The sequence below is a fragment of the Prionailurus viverrinus genome, chromosome B3 (genome assembly GCF_022837055.1).
Source record: "Prionailurus viverrinus isolate Anna chromosome B3, UM_Priviv_1.0, whole genome shotgun sequence".
Taxonomy (NCBI): Eukaryota; Metazoa; Chordata; class Mammalia; order Carnivora; family Felidae; genus Prionailurus; species Prionailurus viverrinus.
In genome coordinates, this window is record NC_062566.1 from 109,210,922 (window position 1) to 109,232,178 (window position 21,257).

A 21,257-nucleotide genomic window follows, 5' to 3' on the forward strand; every position below is an offset into this window, starting at 1 on the left:
ATTTCCTTCAGTATGCTACTGAAATGATGTATATCACATAATGGATGTGGCAAAATTTGTACTTACAACTGTAAAGCATTGTAAGTAGAATTAGGAAGGGGAACACGCATTCAGACTTCGACCCGTCTCCTTATTACCTTGAGGAGGCTATCTGGCCAAAGGTATCTGGGATGCCCTCCTGGTTCCCATGAGAAAGGGTCTGAATCTACATGGTGGAGAGGAAGGAGCAATAATAACAGTTGATCTTTATAATAATAAGCATTTACCCAATACTCTATAGAGGGTCCTCTGCTGAACAGTTTATATGTATTATCCCTGTTAGTTCTTAATTCCACTTAATAGATGAAGAAATTGAAGCCCAGAGAGTTTAAGCAGCTTGCTCAAAGTTACAAAGCTGGCAGATGGCAGAGCTGGGATTTGGGTGAGGTGTCTGATTCAAAGGCTTGGAACACTGCAATATTCTAGGAGCTATAGCATCTTCAGTTCTGGATCTCATATTTTTGGATTAGAAGCCAGAATATCCATAGTTTTCCTTTGCCACTAATTGTGTCTTTGGATAAGGCACTTCACCTCGGCTGCCAAAGGCAAGTGGATGTAAATAATCATCTAGGACCATAAGGTGGTTTCTCTAGTGTGTGTGAAACTTGAGACACAGGGTCTGTTCACAAGAAGTGTTTTCGCATCCATTCACACCCCACCAATAAAGTAATGAAGTAATGGTTTATTTCACCTCCAGCAGCCGCAGCCCCACCCCCACCCCATCCACCTCTGGATTCTTGACTGCTCACTCCATGTGCTTCCAACACAGGTAGAATATGGAGACTTAGAGAGGCCCACCCCACCAGGCCCTGGGAGCACACCCCCTGCCAAGCTTCAGCATCACCTCCAACAAGTCCTAGACAGGTTCTACCCAAGGCGCTACAGACACGGGGCACCCCCTGAACAGCTGAGGTAGGCTGCAAGGTCTTGGAGGGGGTTGCTGTGGGGAGGCATGGACTGTGGAGCCGGGTTAGACCTCCAGTTGCAATGAAAACATGTTGGCACTTCACGGCCACCATCTCTTTCCATCCATCCAAACCAGGCACCTGGCAGATCTGCTGACCACAAAGTGGACCGCACTGCAAGGCTGCTCCCCTCCTGAGTGCATCCGCATCTACCTGACAGTGGCCCGGAAATGGCCTTTCTTTGGTGCTAAGCTTTTTGCTGCTCAGGTAAGTGTGGGTGGTGTCCAAGGGAAGGAGTGATTACCACACCCTCAGGAACATGCCCTGAATTTCTCAAGCTACTGCCCACATCTGGTCACGTTTGAGTCAGTCCAGGCTCCAGGGCCCACCTGCACACTAGCAACCACCAGAGGTCGCTGTTTCTCCACCCATTTCTGGCTTTCTCTCAGATTTCCAGGGTCCAGAGCAGAGTTGTGATCACTGCTTTTGGGCCAGGATTATTTCTGGGTGATGTTCATCTTTCCTTTTTTGACTGCTTTTTTTTTTTTTTTTTTTTTTGAGAATAAGAGCAGGGGAGGAACATAGAGAGACAGAGAGAGAGAGAGAAGATCACAAGCAGGCTCCATGCCCAACTCAGAGCCAACTCAATTCCAGGACCATTAGATCATGACCTGAGCCGAAATCAAGAGTTGGATGCTCAACCAACCGAGCCACCCAAGTGCCTCCTTTTTTTTTTATTTTTTTTTAATTTCTTTTACAATGCTACCCCTGGGCGGGGTGGGGGAAGGACTAATTCACACATAAGGATTCAAACTTGACCTAACACCCTCAAGAATGCTTTCATTTTTTAAAAAGTGTAAAAGAGGGCGCCTGGGTGGCTCAGTCGGTTAAGCATCCAATTTCGGCTCTGGTCATGATCTCATGGTTCAGGAGTTCAAACCCTGACAAACCCTTCGGGCTGTCTGGTATCAGTGCAGAGCCTGCTTCAGATCCAGTCTTCCTCTCTCTCTGCCCCTCCCCTGCTCTGCTCACACTGTCTCTCCTTCTCTCAAAAATAAACATTTTTAAAAGTGCAAAAGATAGAACAATATATAACCTAAATGAATACATCTCTACTGACTTAGCATGGCCAAAGGAGACTCTTAAATTACTCAGGCAGCAGTTAATTTCACTGCATGAAAGGCCAGGTGACCCGTATTAATTTCAACTGGAACTTTTCTTCTCCAGGTGTCTGGTGTGCATAAAATTTATTCATACTCAGAGGATCCTCAAAATTGGATCATGATCCTGTTCACTAACAGTACAGATTAGACAGTGGACATTCACTCATTTATTCAATAAAGAATTGTTAAGCTCCTGCTAGGTCTCAGACACTGCCTGAGATTACAAGAGATGAGCGAATCAGACACGGTCCTGGCCTTTGTGGGGCTTCCCATCTAGTAAGGAGGTACACATTAATCAGATAATCATATATATTCTCTCTAAATACATACGTTATTTTGTAAGCTGTAACAAGTGTTCTGAAGGCGTATAGGGGTGTTATAAAAGCATATAATGGGGGACCCTGGGACCCTCTGGGGGGTTGGGAAAAGCTTCTGAAAAGGAGGACATGTCCTTCCCTTTCCCCAGCCTTTTGGGTAGGAGAGATAGGAAATCCAGATTGCTCTACTGCAGTCCTGGCAGTGAAAGTTAGTCATTTTAAGAATTGTCCAACAGAGAGTTACTTTTCTCACTGGTAGTGCCTAAAAGCCCCTCAGATTGCTTGCTTTCCTGTTTCATTTGCAGCCCCTAGGAAATTGGCTGAAGCAAGATGCACTTCAGCTGGGAGAGGCTGGGTAGAATGCTGTCAGTTTGTGTGAACTAGAAAACAGCCCAGTCCCCATGCTCATGAGAGCGGCCAGGGCTGGCCTTTATTGTGCAGCACAGAGCCTCCCAACCAGTGTACTATGGCAGGATGGGCTATAGGTACCCCTCTCCTCTTGGGACGGTAGATAGCTAGAGCCCCAAGGCTATTTACTTTAGCAGGCTGTGCAAGTACCATCTTTCATGTTTTCCAAGATGTGAAAAAGGTTGGAAATCACTGCCTAGCAGATCCCTGGATGTGCCTTCTTCCTCAGAAAGCTCTTACCAGTTCAGCTTCCCTAGCTGTGGACATGTGTGATGAGATTTTCCTGTTTCCCCAGCCTGCACAGCTGTCTTCCAAGGAGAATGCTCTGGTGTGGATTGCTGTGAATGAGGATGGGGTCAGCATCCTGGACCACAGCACTATGGTATGGAAAGATGAGGGCTGGCCTTCTGACCTCTCCTTCTCCTGAACAGCATCTTTTCTTCTCTCTGCACTCAAAGGCCTGAGCTAAGTGAGGCCTCGCCCCAGCCTTGCTGTCCTCTAGTCTAGATACAGCTTATTGACATTCAAGACATGAATCTCCAAATTATGACCACTTCAGAGTTCTCCCTTTCTGGTTAAGGCTACCAGTGCCCACAATAGACAGGGGATGCTGGTTTAGTTCAGGAGGCAGGTGGAAAATTTCCCTAGAACTAACGGGCTTCTTCTCACAGCATGTGCACGTCACTTACCCCTACTCTTCAGTAATGACCTTCGGTGGCTGCCGGGATGACTTCATGCTTGTGATCAGATCCATTCTGGACCAGAGCTCTGGAAAAGGCCACACTGAGAAGTTGCTCTTCCGGATGGCTGCTCCCAAGGTGGGTCTGACAGCTGCTAAAACATGTTACTCAGATCTACCTAGTATGATGAGGTGGGCTTGCAGTTAGGAAAGGATGCTGGGGTTATTATGACCATACTCTAGAAGGGTCCTGTCCCAGGTACAACTTTTGGCCTTGTCTGTAGTCAGTCCTCCAAGGGTTCAGGTACTGTGGCATCTCAATAGTCACTGGTGAGCTGATCAGGGAGGGGTTGGCCGGGAGGGCACGCACTCTGGTCCGGCTACATCCATGCTCTTCACATGGGCCTCTCAGCCCTAGCAGCCCAGCACCACGCAGGCTTGAGGCGGGGCCCACTTGGTCTTCATGCAGCTGATCCAGGGGCCAGGGCAGCGTCCTCCTCAGTGTGCTGTCACCTTCCCCTGGGCTCTGCCAACACTAGTCACAAAGTGGGACAGTCTGTACACGTGCCCCCCCCCCCTTTGTGGTCTTTAAGACAGTCCCAAAGACCTCTACTGCTTTAAGAGCTTTGTTCCTACTCAGTACAGGAAATACTGACTAGCAAAATAACAATTATAAAGGCTCCAAAACCTAAGTTCTGATTCATAGTTCCTGATTCCATTCTGAAAGTCACTGGAGACCCTGTTGTTTTAATCGTAAAACTGGAGTATCCCAAACCTCCTCCTCTCTTTAATACCACCCCTGCCATAGGAGAGGCTATACACACACCTTCCTCCAGGAAGGACCACTTCCCCACTCGCAGGTAAGCAGAGAATATTGCTCCTCCTGTTCTCAGGAGGGTACTGTGCGCCAGTAGCCCTTCAGACTAACAGGTACTGTGTCACTGAGCCTCTGAACCTCCCAGATATTTTAAGAGGTAAGAAACTGAAGCCCAGGAAGGTTATACACCTAGTATAACAGCTAGGGAGAAAGCCAGGATTCAGGCCAAGGCTAGTTCAATTCCTTTGTTTCTGCTGTCTCCTTAGATTGCAGAGGCTACCTTCATCATGGCCAGCTACATGAACCATTGCTCTCCAACTGTGAACCCACCTACGAACCCACCTGCTGCCCGCCAGCTACGGGAACTGGACAGACAGCAGTTTTTTGCTTCTGTTCCATGTGCTGCCAGAGGGCCAACGTTGCTGTGAATATTTCTCCTACCCCTTTCCCCCTCCAACCACCTGGTGCCTCTGTGATTAGAGATTGGTGTCCTGGGGTGTAATACTACTGTGATGAGGTCTAACAGCCCTCCCCCAGCTTGTTCTGTGAAATGTGTTATTTCACTTTCCATGAAGCCTTCATTCTCTAGGTGCCTTATCATGTTTCAGGGCCCAACTTTTAAAAATCCAGACCCAGTATAAAAACCACTTTTTTTCCCACAAGAATACTGAGCTCTGGATGCTGCCCGATTCTAGATACAAGATTGGGATGGTCCATGTTACTAGTTACTGAGGGCGTCAGTGCCATAAGTCAGAGCTTTCTGCACTGATACTCTTAGGAAGGATGGTATCTTTTATATTGTATATGGTCCTTATGTGGGGATTTATACTTGAAGTTTTCCCAACATCCCTGAACAAGACAGGACTAAAATTTCCAATTCACCTGAACTGTGACAAAAGCCTAGAACTCACTAAAACTGGACTTCCCTTTCCAGATGGGAAAGGTATTGGCAGGGCTAGAGGAAAAGGAATAGACTCACCTTTCCCCTTCCCCACTGCAAATGAGTAGGCATTTGCAGTGCCCCTCTGGGGCAAGAGTTCCTATCTTTGCAGGACAAGGAAAAGGCACTATCCCTGCTGAGATTCAAGCTGTTCTCCCTCACACTGGACTGTGAGCCCAACTGGGTGCAAGCAAGGTCAGGGAGTTAAGTCCAATCTGACCTCTCCCTGTCTCATTTTAATGACTGGCCAGGGCTCAGCAAAGGCTATGCTTCCTGCTGTAGGATGGGGTGGTCACCAGTGGTTTCCTTGCTCTTTGAAAAACCCAAGCAAATGCACTCTGTTTTTTGCTGTTTTGTGAGGCCATCATAGAGGAGTCAGAAACAGAATCCAGGCTCATGGGCCTGAATTTGCTCCTCAGGACTCAATGGCAAACTTCTGCTGGGAATTAGTCCAAGGGCAGAAGGTACACAGGTGATACCTGTCCTAGCCTGAGAGCACCCTGGTGATATAAATATCTCCCCATCTGCAACTGAGGCCTTCTGTTGAGTGCAGAGGAGATGATCTTTGCCTCCACCCTCCCCTAACAGAAAACAGAAAGACGAAAGAGTTCATTTATACTCTGATTCTCTGCCATTGGAGAAGCTGAGCTTTATTTCATAGCTCTAAGGCAGTCTCACCATTTATCAATCAAGGGCTGAAAACTGTGTGGCTTGAGCAGGAGCATCCAGGAACCAAGCCTTTGACTTCCACAAAGTGTGTGTGTGTTGCACACTGCAAAACCTTCAAGGTTGGAACTAGTTCATCTGAACACCTCAGCTGCTATAAGCTTCCCCCCTCTCACCCTTTAAACTGACAAACATGATTAAAAAAAAAAAAAGCACACTAGAGCATCTGTCTTTTAAACTTGACTTTGCAAGGCTGGCAATTTACAGCCATCTCCCATTTCTGTTGCTGCCTTTCCCCCAGGATATGAGATCTAGCTGAGACATTTCTACCTCGAACAATTCAAACATCACATGTACCACAGTCTCCTGAATAACCCCTCCTGAGCTGATGTAAAAGGAATTACAGCTCTAGTTTTATAATATCCTGAGTATCTCTAACGCCCATGAGGATAATATTATCTACCTGGGAATTAAAAAAAAAAAAAAAAGGATCCTAAGGAAAAAGCAAGCAAGAATGGAGCTGCGTTCACACTGAACTTGGGGGTCAAGCTGTTTCCCCCACCCTAGCTCCTTCCCAGCCTTTCAGGAATCCTCCCATAGTGTATTAAGTACAGAAGATACTGCCTTATAATCAAAAGCTTCTGCAGTTTGTGTGTTTATCCTTCTTTAACCTGTCTGGAAACCAAAGTCGAATTTCTGTCTGGTCTTTTGTCCCATCCCTCTTGGCAGAAGAAGTGTTTGAAACCATAGACAATGCTGAGTGACAAGAGTATTAATGTGCTTGACATCCAAGACTGAAATGCCGTGTTCAATGTCAATAAAAAGCAACTGTCTGTGAACCAGGCAATTATTGTGTATGTTTTGGAAGGAGATAGGTTTATTAAGAGAGTCATCATAAATTAACCCTGTACAGAACAAAGGAGCTGGGTGAACAGAGACTAGTCTTTTGTAGGACATTTCTTCCTACTCACCAGTACCTGAACGGCTTGACTTTTTTTTTTCTTAACTTTTATACAGGGGTACTATGTAGTTGGAAATTATGTTTCTTAAGATAGCTGATGTCAGTTTCCCATGGTCTTGCTCCAGAAATTCTACAAAAAGTAAACCTGAATGTGTTTAGGAATTTCACAAAGTGCTCTTTGTTAACATTACTTTTGACATGTCTTTTCTTAAGGTCTCCCCGTAGTTGGTAAAGTAGGCAAAACCTTACAAGCGGATCACTACAATACACAGAAGGACTTTGCTCAACATCACACAATGAGTTAGGTTTCCAGTCACCTGCTCTATGGCTCTGAGATCCACTGCATCCATACTGGTTCCTAGGACTGTGTCCACCCGATGGTTTAGAATACAGAAAATAAACCAGCCACTATGGCTTAGGAGTCATCTCCCATGGAAGACAATACTGGCCTTCTGAATGCTGGGACTCATGGACTTGCTGATGTGGCTTTCTGGTGTGCCAGGACCTCCTGGCAGCTCCTGTACACTTCAATCAAGCAGTCCAGGCGGGGCTTGGCACTCTGAATTCCAAAGGGGAGAAATGCAGAGTCAAGATGAACGTAAGAGAGCGCGTACTGGTGCTGCATCCATGTGCAACCTCAACCTCTCAGCACATCAGGGGTCTAAAGGGCTCAGGTGTGAGCCCAGAGAAGCAGAAGCTCAGGCCAGATGGCACCCTACTGGCTAAGAAAGCAAAAGGAATAACAAGGACAGACCCTCTTGGGAAATTCACAGCTGTGAAACAGTCCTCAAGGGCAAGAAAGGCAATTTAATATGTAAATATTAAAATATTTTGTACAGTGAAATGCAATACAACCAAAATTAACAGAAAAGTCACAGAATGGGAAAAATATATGTGGAAAGCGTATTTAATGAAAATTTGTTACCCAAAATAATATAAATTGTTACAAATGCATAATCAATATCTAGATTCTACTTGATTAATAGAGGAGATGGACAGTTTTAAATAAGAGGAAATACTGATAGGTAATACAAGGAAATATGAAAAGTATCTTTGTCATTTAAAGAGCAATTTAGTAACTTTAAATTCCTTTACCTACATACTAAAGTAAACAAGTAACTAAATCCACTGTTAGCCAAGACTATGAAAAACAAGTACAAATTCTCAAAGTATGGTAAAGTTGTCCAATCTCTGGAGCCAAATCTCAAACTGTAAAAATCTATGATACTGTTCATAAGCTTTAACAAGATAATTCTGAACTGTAACGCAAAAGAATTTTCACTTAGCAGCCTTAAATTTTTTGTGAAAAAGGGCAGTAAGACAGTTAACTATATACATAAATATTTTATATACTTACAAAGTAATTTACTATAATCATGTTTGTATGAGAAAATTTTGTAAGAGCAAGACAAAAAATAACCTGGAGATGATTTCAAAACCTTGCAGTAGGGTGGCTAAATAAACTTAGTCAACATGATAATGTAACCATTTAAAATAGTATAATGGCCTCTGCAGATGCATGAAAATATGTATATTAGATTTAAAAAGCAAGACACAAAAAGTATACAGCAGTATGTGTAGATCAATGACATCTATGTAAAAGCATATATTGACAGCCTAACACAGTAGATGAATGGTGATTTGTGGGCAGAAATTGCTATATATTTTTTCTCTAAAATTTGTATACATTCATAGTATTTCTGAAAGCCTGTATCTGCTTCAGAAAGAAACTTTTGAAATAACTAAAATCCTAACTCTCACTAAAAGTAGCTGTCACGTATCCTCAAACGTTCTTGACAACAAAAGTTGACATTCCTACCGAATATAAGTAGCAATGGATATGCAGAGAGCAGGGAAAGGTAACGGATTTTTTGAAGAAACTTTAGACAAGTGTTCTGTGCTCACCTGGAAGACAGGTACTACTTGGGATATCCCATGTGGTTCCACCGGATCCTTCAATAAAATGCAGAGGTAGTAAATCACCTTCTGCTGCAAGAAAATAAACCAAATAGCAGAAATCTAAGTGAAACTCATTTTGTTTTCTTTTTCTTCAAGGGAAGGCTAAAAACTTTTTTATAAATGGTTATCTCTACGTAGTAGAACACTTGATCACTTTTGAAGTGAGGGAGTATATTCTCATTCTTTAGATGAAAATGACAAAACAGCACCAGCAACAACAACCAGAGATGATTTTGAAATCAGGCTAAAAAATAAACTTGAAATGCTGACTCCCTATCTATGAAAACTTATTATATCTCTAAAAATAAAGGAATGTACCTTTTCAGTATAAATTTCACTTTCAAGGTTTATAGACATGCTAGCCATAAAGGAAACACTACAATACTGGAACAGAGTCTTCAAGTTTATTTATTTATTTATTTTATTTATTTTTTTTAACGTTTATTTTTGAGACAGAGACAGCATGAATGGGGGAGGGTCAGAGAGAGGGAGACACAGAATCTGAAACAGGCTCCAGGCTCTGAGCTGTCAGCACAGAGCCCGACGCAGGGCTCGAACTCACGGACTGCGAGATCATGACCTGAGCCGAAGTCGGCCGCCCAACCAACTGAGCCACCCAGGCGCCCCCAGAGTCTTCAAGTTTAATTCTGTGACACCAAACACTTTAGGTATTAAGACTCATTTAGATCCAGGCAAAGGCCATGGGAGAAACCTGTAATACTACTCAACTACTTACCATGTAAATACCTTCATTGATGATAACATCCTTCACCTTGCCCATCTCAATGAAGGTAGTGCTTTCTTTGCCTGAAGCATAAGATGAGGTCATCTGGATACCAAGGGAATCTATGATTAACAGCGTCTCCTGATCAATCTTGACAAAATGCAGGTAACCAAGCAGGCCTAAGAGGGTGATGAAGATGGCAGCAGAGAGGATTATGCTGTTCTGAAGAGAGAGCCAGACACAGGCGATAAGATTACCAAGTGATCCTCCCGCACAGATCTCTGCTGTTTAACAGGTCCCCTCTAGGCAATGCCAAAAAAAGTCTGTATTCTGCTGTGAGTTGAACAGATGAGAAGAACATGCACGGAGGAAGAGGAAATCACTTTTATTTCAGCTCTGTAGTGCTGTGTGCTGGGAAAGCAGATGATGAAATATATCCAGGCAGTAAATGGATAGGTCTTGGAGGAGAACCTCCATCAAAACAGTATCTACCATCGCACCACTCTCAGAGATTTTTCTCCAAAACTGAAACTTAAGGATTCAGACCATTTTCTCTCATGCTCCATCAGCAGAATATACAGTGCAAAACCAGACAGTTCATAGTAAGATGCTTAGCACAGGGTAGCAGATAGTACTCAACAGCCCCCCTCCTCCTTCCTAATAGAACTTGGGGGTGAATCGTGATTGGTTCCTATTTGTTCTGCCAATGACTGCATTAGAAATGAGCACATGACACAACTCTGGCTAGTCTTCTGGAGAGGCTTCTGGAAAATGAAGTCCGTCTTAAAAAGAGATCTAAGGAAGAGAAGGTCCCTTCCTCTTAAAAGTTTTGATGCCTGGAACTACTATGGGGCTACTACTACTCTGCCAGACTGTAGACAAATGCAGAAAGCCAGGCTGAGGACAAGTAGAGTAGACCAAGGGTGGAAGAGCAGGAATATGAAAAGAATCAAAATCAACTAAGCCTCTTATGCCTTCTAGAGCCCTCCTACCTCCTGACTTCTTGTTTTGTTAAATAATAAAGATTGTATCATTTAGGACTCTTTTAGTTCTTTTGGGTTGTGACTGAGTAGCTGAAATGACTAACTTATGTGTTACGGGCTCAAAAATGGTATTTATTGCTTTGATTCTAAAACACATTTACAGGGGCGCCTGGGTGGCTCAGTCGGTTAAGTGTCCGACTTCGGCTCAGGTCATGATCTCGTGGTCCGTGAGTTCGAGCCCCGCGTCGGGCTGTGTGCTGACAGCTCAGAGCCTGGAGCCTGTTTCAGATTCTGTGTCTCCCTCTCTCTCTGATCCTCCCCCGTTCATGCTCTGTCTCTCTCTGTCTCAAAAATAAACGTTAAAAAAAATAAATTAAAAAAAAACCCACATTTACAGCCTTTTGAAGTTGAATGTGTTTTTCAATTGATGTATGTTTTTTCATGTGCCATTATTTTTTTTCCCCAAAAAAGCTATTATTTAGGAGGATGGCACAGAGAAAAAAAATCACTGATCTCTCAAAAGAGATTCAGTAATTTACTGTCATTCCTTAAGGCAAGAAGTATCTTATCTTTTTTTTTTTTAAGTTTATTTTGAGAGAGAAAGAAAGCATGAGCACGGGAGGAGCAGAGAAAGAGAAGAGAGCAAGAATTCCAAGCAGGCTCCCTGTTGTCAGCACAGCACCCAATGTGGAGCTTGAACTCACAAACCAGGAGATCATGACCTGAACCAAAGTCAGACACTTAACCGACGGAAGGCGAAGTGTCTTATTCTTTATGACTGACATGATGCCTTCTTTGACCTAACTCTAGTCAAGCTCTTCTAAACCCTCAACCTCGGTGTCCATCCTTATTGGGCCTGCACTACCCAACAGGCTGTACCAAGAATCTGATGACCCTCACCTGCCTTTAGCAAGAATCATGTCAATTTAGCCAGAATCTCCCTTCACCTTTGATGTTTCTCTTTAGCCATTTTCCATCCATTGACCCCCACTGTGCTCCTTGGCTATAAATTCCCACTTGTCCTTGCTGTATTCAGAACTGAGCCCAATTCTACACTGAGATCTCTTTTCTCCTACTGCAATAGTGAATAAAATATGTTTTTATTGCTTTAACTACTGGCTGCCTTTGGTTTTCTCTGAAAATACTTTTCTACTTCGTTCTACCTAACACATAGTTAAGTGTTGGATCAGGAGTCTGTTTGGGCCCGTGATCTATTTTTGTTTGGTCCACCCTGAGCTAAGCATGATTTTTACACTTTTAAAAGAACTGTTAAAGAAACAGATGACTATGAGACAGAGACCTATAAAGTCTAAAATATTTTCTATTTGGCCTTTTTTTAAAAAAATATTTACTTATTATTTTGAGAGAGAGAGTGTGAGCAGGGGAGCGGCAGAGAGAGAGGGAGACACAGAATCTGAAGCAGGCTCCAGGCTCCAAGCCATGAGCGCAGAGCCTGATGCAGGGCTTGAACCCATGGACAGTGGACCGTGAGATCATGACCTGAGCCGAAGTTGGACACTTAACTGACTGAGCCACCCAGGAGCCCCTCTATTTGGCCTTTTAAAGACAAAGTTTGCCGACCTCTGTACTAATAATTACTTGTTGACTAATGAATGGAGGGTAGAAAAATCTATGTGCAGGGTCTCTGGTGATCCAGAAATATCTATTTTGAGTTAATTAAATGTCTAGTATCTAGTACAATGTCTGGTTCACAGTCTTAACTGAATAAGCATTATGGATGAATACAGAGAAATAAAATTCAGTCCTGGCCCTTACAGATGTATTAGAGGCAAAATTAATACATATAAAATATTTTTGGAGAATACTATGAAAACTGTGCCAAAGAAAGGATTAAAAGAGAGTGAGAGAGAGACATCAAAGCACACAAGGATATCCCATGAAGATCTCCAAGGAAGGATTTCATTGGTGCAGAGAAGTGATGGTTACTGACAGATATATTTGGTTGAGGAAAGGAAGGGGGAAAAGTATTCCCGGCTGGAATAAGGTAATAACCCACAATTTTAATAGAACTGTGAATTCAAAAACAAGAAGGAAAGAAGGGATGAAGAACAATAAATGTTAGAGGATTTAATCCGTATCAGTTTTTTAATAAGGTAATCCCTGCTCAAAACTTCATTACTACCTGCATTCTTTATACTTCATTTTTCTGTCTGAAATTCTAACAATTCAGTATTTATTTGGGCTGAAATTAAGCCTCATGTTTTTATGAATTCTTTCATCAGACTTCTTCTCACCCCTGAGATCCATTACTCTGACAAACAGTTTTGAACACAAGGAAAGGTAAGAAACTTTGGTACACAGAGCCCTTAAGAAGTGTTGCAGTAGAGTTTCAAGGAAGATAAGGTTACTGAGCCCCGGGCACGTGATGGAGGTAAGTGGGACACACCAGGATGAGAGTACAAAAAGGAGTTGGCATAAAAAAGACTTCTATTTAAAAATTTTGCTTAAGCAAGCCCTCTCCACGGAGGAGACAGTATAGTGAAAAAGAAACGGTTTCAGAGTCAGCCCTGGGTTTGAACCCCAGGTATGCTGTTTGCTAGCTCTGTGACTTTGGGTAAGTTATTATTCTTTCTGAGCCTTGGTTTTCTTCTAAGGTTAAAACTAGGCATTCAGGAAAGCAGCTGGCAATCAGTGGGCATTTAATATATATCTGTTCCCTTCACCTCACATGGGCACATGGCCAGAATTCAGGCTAGTATTAAAATTCAACTACATTATAAATTAAATCTTTTTAGGGGGAGGGAGGACTGTCCTTGCAACTTAACCAATTCAACTGACTTAAGAACCAGCTTTTAGATACAGTTTGGTACAAATTACAGCAAACGTAATTTTGCATATACCTGTGCCAAATTACCACACTCTGGTGGCAAAAAAGCCAATGAATGCAGTAATGAAAATATCCAAATTACAGAAATAAATAGTCCTAGCTCTGGTCAATCACTCCTAGAATAAAATATTCAATTCAGGGCACTACATATGAAATTAAAACTAAACTCATCCTGAAAAGGGCAATTAAGGTGACTCCTTTTATTTGAGGGCTGTCACAAAGCTACTGCATGTGACCCTCACAATACGGTGAAGCTAGAATGGCAGACAGCAATTCCATGTTAGACATGTGAAAACTGAGGCTCAGAAAGTAGGAATGAGTCTGGAAAGTGAGCACAGAAACAACTCCTCTCTGAAACTTCGTAATTCTTTAGAAAATACTCGAAGTTGGGGGAAGGGACTGGGGGGGAGGTGTTAGATTGCCTTAAAAAACAGAAATTAGGAAGAATTATCAGGCTCTCAACGTGTGTGTGTGTGTGTTCACACATACATATTGTGGAGACAAAGACAAGTTTCCCTAAGACCTAAGGTATTATTAACAGTGATTCCTCTAGGAGTGGAAATGATGGATGAGGACGATCCACTTAATAGTTCTCTCAACTCTTGGAACTGAATTACTGCGAGCATGTACTACGTACAGCACATGAAAGTTAAACTTTTAGACTGTCGTGCAAGGACTACTTGTATGCTAGGTGGAACCGCAGAGCGGAGCACGACCCGTGAGAGGGATAAAGTACAGGAGTACAAACCACTAAACGTAAAGAAAATAGCTGTGCAGCAGCGGAACCAGTGAGTTCCCGCCCTCCGACCCCACAACAGCAGGAGGGTCTGGCGGGAAGGCCAGGCTCGACCCTAAGACCCCAAAGACCCTTCCAAACCCGAGCCCCCGACTCCGACCTCGGGAAGGGGCCGACAGGCCATTACCTCGCAGAGAGTGAAGAGTCCGTAGGCCGCTAGCCACACCGTGCAGGTGACAGCGGTGAGCGAGCGCAACGAGAGCCGAGGGCAGCTGATGCAGAACTCTCGGCAGGACGGGGAGTAGTAGCGGCGCTGCAGGGCCAGGCGGCCGCCACAGATATCCGAGAAGCTCTGCTCATCTTCCATGTCTCGCTCGCTCCCTCCCGGCCGGGACGCGCCGCTCTAGACCGCCCGCCAGCGTAACTCTCGCCGGCTCTGGACCCACTTCCGGAGAGCGGCTTTCGGCCCCGCCCCGTTCGGCCCCGTCTCACGCTCGGCGCAGCCGCGGTTCCGGGACGAGCGGTGTGGCGCGGATCCAGAGCTTGTAATTCGCCTGTAGGTTGGGCCGGGGTTTTGTGATTGTCTACTGCAGAGACTGCATTGGGCCAACTCAGCCTGCCGATTAAAGCCGCTGTTAATGCGCTTTCTCTCGGCAAACTGATTTCTATTTCTAGGCCAGAGTACGCTCTAAGGAATCGATCCACAGGTATACGCTCATTCATTCGTTCCTGAGCCAGGTAGTTTTAGGCGCCAAGGGTACAGCGGTGAATATTGAAAGTCTCTGCCTTCAAGTACCTTCCTTCCTAGTAAGAGAAACAATACGTAAATAATTTCAAAGAGTGCTGCTAAAGTAATATGACCGGCAGAGGTGGCTTGGGGACGTGCAATAGGACAGTCAGGAAAATCTCTCGGAGGAAAGACCCTGGAGCTGCCAAGATGAGGATCCGGACTGGTCTGGGAGAACTCTGGAGGAGGAATTTGCCAGGTTGGAGGACCAGGAAAGGCAAAATCCCTGAGGCTGGAACAAGGTTGACTTGTTGGAAGAATCAAGAGGCTGCCACATGGAGAATGCATTTGGAAGTTGGGGAGGTAGAGGCAGGGCTCAGGTCCAAGAGGGTCTTGTAGGACCTGGGAGTTTCTCTCTTCCGAACCACTGAGTGGGGAGCATTGAGTAGACAAATGAGGCTTGGCTGGGACTCCGTAACAAGAAAGAAAGATGTAGGGGCGCCTGGGTGGCTCAGTCGGTTAAGCGTCCGACTTCAGCTCAGGTCACGATCTCGCGGTCCGTGAGTTCGAGCCCCGCGTCGGGCTCTGGGTTGGCTCAGAGCCTGGAGCCTGTTTCAGATTCTGTGTCTCCCTCTCTCTGCCCCTCCCCCATTCATGCGCTGTCTCTCTCTGTCTCAAAAATAAATAAACGTTAAAAAAAAATTTTTTTTTAAAAAAAAAGAAAGAAAGATGTAGAAGGTATGGATAATAAATTACTAAACTCATGAGTAACAGCGGCCTGTGTGTTCTTTCTTTTTCTTTTTCTTCTTCTTCTTCTTCTTCTTCTTTTTTTAACTTCGGATGTGGCTCAAGAGTGGCTTGTGGCCTGTTAAAACAATTATGGTGCTTCAGCCCTGAGGCTGCATCATGTATTAAAGAATTGATGATCCCTTTGTCTGTAAAGATAAATGCCATAACAGTCTCACCAGGTTTAAGTCTCTCTTATGAAAGCCAGGTTCCGTTTTTCTGTCTTCATCCAGGATTTTGTTTATATTTTTTCCTCTAAAGGATATTCTTCAAGTATTGCTTTGTTTTTCCAATTTTATTTCTATACTCTAAATCTTACCAAGCAATACACCCCTCTCATTTTTGTAAATAACACGTGCATGTCTTTTATAATTATAAAAGTGAACTTTGCGTATTGTGGAAATTTGGAAAAATACAGAAAAGAAGAAAAACTTAAGCCACCCATTATTTACACCACTGAGAGAAACACTGTCGATGTTTTGGGGAAACCTTCAGTCCTAGAGTTCTTAACCTGAACTCCATGGATACAGTCAGAGGTTTATCGTTGGTTTCATTAACTTCTGATTGAAATTTAACTTTTTTTTCTTTTGGTTATGAATGCAATTAGTATTAACAATACTTGTGATTTTTGTCACTCTCATAGAAACCACAAATACTTTTATTTCACAATAATTATCTCAAAATGTCATTTCCACTCCTCAATTACTCAAATACTCCAATATTACTTCAAAATTGTAGTAATTATGGGATCCACTTCTAGATCTTATTATTTGATCTGTCAGTAGAGACACATACAACTATTTACACATTTTAAAAATATTTTGAGGTGGCTGGGCGGCTCAGTGGGTTAAGCGTCCAACTCTTGATTTTGGCTCAGGTCATGATCTCGAACTGATAGTGCAGAGCCTGCTTGCGATTCTCTCTTTCTCTTTCCCTCTCTCTCTGCCCCTCCCCTGCTTGTTCTCTCTCTCTCTCTCTCTCAAAATAAATAAAATTTTTGATGACTGTATTTTAATTCAGTTTGTTTAATTGTTTTTTAAAAAAATCCTATATATTGTATTCATTTTAAAACATTGTGATGTGGCACAAAAAAGGTTAAAAGAACCTTTGTAGGTTCAGGGGCGCCTGGGTGGCTCAGCTGGTTAAGCGGCTGACTTCAGCTCAGGTCATGATCTCAAGGCTCCTGAATTTGAGCCCTGCGTGGGGCTCTGTGCTGACAGCTCAGAGCCTGGAGACTGCTTTGGATTCTGTGTCTCCCTCTCTCTCTGCCCCTGCCCCACTCACACTCTGTCTCTCTCCCTCAAGAATAAATAAACATTAAAAAATAATAATAATAATAAAAATTAAAAAAAAAGAATAAATAAACATTAAAAAAAAAAACATCTAGGGGCGCCTGGGTGGCACAGTCGGTTAAGTGTCCGACTTCAGCCAGGTCACAATCTCGCGGTCCGTGAGTTCGAGCCCCGCGTCAGGCTCTGGGCTGATGGCTCAGAGCCTGGAGCCTGTTTCCGATTCTGTGTCTCCCTCTCTCTCTGCCCCTCCCCCGTTCATGCTCTGTCTCTCTCTGTCCCAAAAATAAATAAACGTTGAAAAAAAAAAAAATTAAAAAAAAAAAAACAAAAAACATCTAAAAAGAACCTGTGCAGGTTCAGAATGTTCACAACTGTAGAGTCATAGAAAAAAAGGTACCTAGTGTACTTTTTTGAATATTAAATTAAGCATAATTATTGTGATAATATAATTCCAAAATCTTAAAAAAAATTTTTTTAACATTTTAAATTTATTTTTGAGAGTCAGAGACAGAGCGTGAGTGGGGGAGGGGCAGAGAGCAAGGGAGACACAGAATCCCAAGCAGGCTCCAGGCTCTGAGCTGTCACCACGGAGCCCGACGCAGGGCAGCCCAAACTCACAAACCGTGAAATCATAACCTGAGCTGAAGTTGGACAGTTAACCAACTGAGCCACCCAGGTGCCCCCCAAAATCTTTATAACTCCTTGCTCTGTCAGATCAGTGTCATCTTAACTGTTACGCAATTTGACACCGCAGTAGAAATTGAAACCTCTGTATAGTATTTGCCATTTGGTTAGATGCCACCTGGGAAAGAAGAAAGAAAGAAAGAAAGAGAGAGAGTGAGAAAGAAAGGAAAGAAAAAGAAAGAAAGAAAGAAAGAAAAGAAAGAAGGAAGGAAGAAAGAAAAGGAAGAAAAGGAAGGAAGGAAAGAAAGAAAAGCTTTAAAAAGAAAAACAGCAAGAAGTGATAGTTTTAGCTCTAAATGTTGGACTTCACAATATTCATTAGCCTCAGCAAGGAAGGGCAGCTGACAAAAAGAACTTCGACTTAACAATTGGCAAGTTCCTCTGAGAAAGTTTAACATCTTTTTGCAGGACCACAACTAATACCCTAATGAATTGCGAAAGCAGAGAAAGGAAGCTTGAGAAATCTGGACTCTGTATTTGTCAAGATAGGCTGCTCTTTTTTTTTTTTTTAATTTTTTAATGTTTTATTTATTTTTGAGAGAGAGAGAGAGAACACAAGCGGAGGAGGGGCAGCCCCATGCAGGGCTCAAACCCACAAACCGCAACCTGAGCCGAAATCAAGAGTCAGCCTCAGACACTTAACTGACTGAGCCACCCAGATGCCCCCAACCTGTCCATTTTTAATAAGATATGTTTATTATTTTCCCAACATCAAATTAAAATTATATAAAAGAAAATACATCCATAATCCTGCCACCTAAACAAGTAAATCTTCATTTTCCCAACCATTTAGATCCTCTTGTTTTAATGTTTATATTGTTGAAAAGATGATATAATACAAAACGTTTTTGAATGAAATAAAAATATTACACACAATCCTAATAGCCTTTCAGTGTTACATGTTGCTCTCTCATTCCATCTCTTAGTTATTACTTTTAAAAATTATTGTAGTCCTAGTGTGAACATAAGTGTGTACTGGTAAAATATAAACCGACATATTTAAGATTTTAAGTTTGAGCAAAAATCCACTTGAATAAGGCAATGTCAAAAGGGAAGTAGTTAGGAGCTCTCCACTTGGTGGGAGGTAGGGGCAAGACTTTTATAGAGAAGAGGTGGAAGGAAAGCAGGGAATTATGTGATTGGCTATAGCTTAAGGTGGCCTTGTTTTCTGTGATTAGTTGTGCCTAGGTTTGGATTTCTTAACCTTGAGGCACTGACAGGTTTAGGCTTTGGTTTGCTTAGGGAGGCAGCTAACCTATTAGAAACACCCTGATGGCTCCTTTGTTTAATTAATTTAACAGTAATTAAAAATTAATGTTTGGCAAACATTTTCCATATTTCTACAGATTTTGAAGTTTTTTAAATTTATTTTTGAGAGAAAGAGAGAGGGGGGAGGGGCTGAGAGAGAGAGGGACAGAGGATCCAAAGTGGGCTCTGTGCTGACAGCAGAGCCCAATGTGGGACCCGAACTCACAAACCACGAGATCATGACCTGAGTCAAAGCCACACAAAGTGCCCCTTTCTACAGATTTTTTTAAAAATAAATACCATTTAAAATAGTTACATAGCATTCCATCATGTTATTCTATAATTTATTTATTATCACACTGTTGTTTTCCTATCCGCTGAAAATGGCGAGTAATTATTTCAAGTAAGGCAGAACAACAGTAGAAAAAATAGGCATATAAAAAGAAGCCTATTGAAACAGATAAAGCAGAAAGAATTTGTTTTGTTTTGCTTTTCATAGAGTCATATCCCCATCTTGTGGCATTCTAAGATAGTAGCGCTTAATATTTTCAAGTCGAGGAACACCTGGCTTTTATGTGGAAGGTTTCTCTCCCCTTTTAACATCAAGACACCTTGTGTCGTTGTACACTAAAGGTTTTTTAAGTGGAATAAAACAAGCTTGTGGAAAAGCTTAGTTAAAACAGTGATCTAGTGGGGCGCCTGGGTGGCTCAGTCGGTTAAGCGTCCGACTTCAGCTCAGGTCATGATCTCACGGTTCGTGGGTTCGAGCCCCGTGTCGGGCTCTGTGCTGACAGCTCGGAGCCTGGAGCCTGCTTCGGATTCTGTGTCTCCCTCTCTCTCTGCTCCTCCCCCACTCACGCTCTGTGTCTCTCTCTCTCAAGAATAAATAAACACTAAAAAAAAAAAAATTAAAAATAAAATAAAATAAAACAGTGATCTAGTTTGATGGGTGTAGGTTTGACAAACAGGTTTGATCAGACCACTACAGTCTCAACTCAATTTCATGTGGTCAATAGCAACAACTTCTTTAAGTGGTTTCGATCAAGCCACAACTGTGTAGCCTAAGTAATAAGTTACCCTCAGGCGAAATGTTTCTGAAGATTGAAAAGGAAAGGTGAATAGACCTTGGGTGAAGAAAGCCTTGCTATTCAAAGTGTAGTAAGTAGACCAGCAGCATTGGCATCACCTAGGAGCTCATTTGAAATGCAGCTTCTTGGTTCTCACCCCAGACTTACAGAGACAGAATCTGAGTTTTAACAAGATCTTCAGGTGATTTGCTTGCACATTAAAGGTTGAGAAGCACTGGGGCGCCTGCATGGCTCAGTCGGTTAAGCATCCAACTTCGGCTCAGGTCATGATCTCGCGGTTTGTCGGTTTGAGCCCCACATTGAATCGGGCTCTGTGCCTGCTTTGGATTCTGTGTCTCTGTCTCGGCCCCTTCCCTGCTTGTGCTCTGTCTCTCTCTCAAAAATAAATAAACATTAAAAAAAAAGTTGAGAAGCACTGAAAGATATAACACTTAATACTGGATTCTCTAACCTGTGTATTAGAAGCACCTGAAGAGTTTTTAAAAACTCTACTACTTGGGTCCATCCCAGATAATTGAATAAAAATGGGTGGGGGGGCAGGAGGGTATGGGCATGAGCATTTTTTGGAAGCTGCCTAGTTTATTTTTAACGGCTGCCAGGGTTGAGTAGTGTTGGGAGGAAATCTTTTCCTCTACCATCTCAGATTCATGTAGTTGAATGTGAGTTACCTGCAAATTATCTGAACAATAGATGTATTACCCAGAGAAAGGAGAATTGTTCAGTAACGAGTAACTAGTTAGCCAGAGATAAAGTTATAACTAACACCTAAAAAGGGGGGATTAGGGCTTCATACTTAAAATTGTGGAAAGTTCTGTTGGGCTTTTTGAAGCTAATGAGCAGCTGAATTTACACTTTTTATGATGGTCAGTCTTTTCCAATCAGGAGATTCCCTCACTGGGGTAAGATATAGGGAAACATGGCAGCTGTATTTGGGAGGCTCTGCTTACATTTTCTGCTTTATTATTTATTTCTTTAGCTGCTGATCAGATATTTTCTGTTTCAAGTAATTTTCATACTACTTTGGTAGACTATTAACCCCTTCAGAACTATTACTCCAATTCCATAATGTTCTTCCTCATCCAGGTTTAACACCTCTCCCTTTTCTGGTTCCATCCCTAATCTGTAGCTAAGTGCGATTTACTGTACCAGCACAGTACTTTTTTTTTTTTAATGTTTATTTATTTTTGACAGAGAGAGACAGAGCATGAGCGGGGGAGGGGCAGAGAGAGGGAAACACAGAATCTGAAGCAGGCTCAGGCTCTAGGCTGTCAGCACAGAACCCGACGT

At 42.8% G+C, this 21,257-nt stretch overlaps 2 protein-coding genes across 6 annotated transcripts in view; one reads left to right on the forward strand and one right to left on the reverse strand.

Annotated features, from left to right (window-relative positions):
- PLEKHH1 (pleckstrin homology, MyTH4 and FERM domain containing H1) overlaps positions 1-6,773 on the forward strand; it is a 53,932-nt gene extending 47,159 nt beyond the window's left edge. For all 5 annotated transcript variants that reach the window (XM_047862228.1, XM_047862229.1, XM_047862232.1 and 2 more), the window contains 5 exons: positions 809-951; positions 1,082-1,211; positions 3,128-3,214; positions 3,504-3,650; positions 4,595-6,773. In XM_047862228.1, coding sequence (XP_047718184.1) covers positions 809-951; positions 1,082-1,211; positions 3,128-3,214; positions 3,504-3,650; positions 4,595-4,756 — 669 coding nt within the window. In that variant the 3' untranslated portion in view covers positions 4,757-6,773. The remainder of the gene's footprint in view (positions 1-808; positions 952-1,081; positions 1,212-3,127; positions 3,215-3,503; positions 3,651-4,594) is intronic.
- Positions 6,774-6,781: 8 nt separating this feature from the next.
- On the reverse strand, positions 6,782-14,586 carry PIGH (phosphatidylinositol glycan anchor biosynthesis class H). Its single transcript, XM_047862233.1, has 4 exons — positions 14,333-14,586; positions 9,591-9,800; positions 8,801-8,884; positions 6,782-7,454 (listed from the first exon to the last, which is right to left on the reverse strand). Exons 1-4 carry the CDS (start codon positions 14,510-14,512, stop codon positions 7,362-7,364), a joined length of 567 nt encoding a protein of 188 aa, XP_047718189.1. The 5' UTR covers positions 14,513-14,586; the 3' UTR covers positions 6,782-7,361.
- Positions 14,587-21,257: the final 6,671 nt, after the last annotated feature.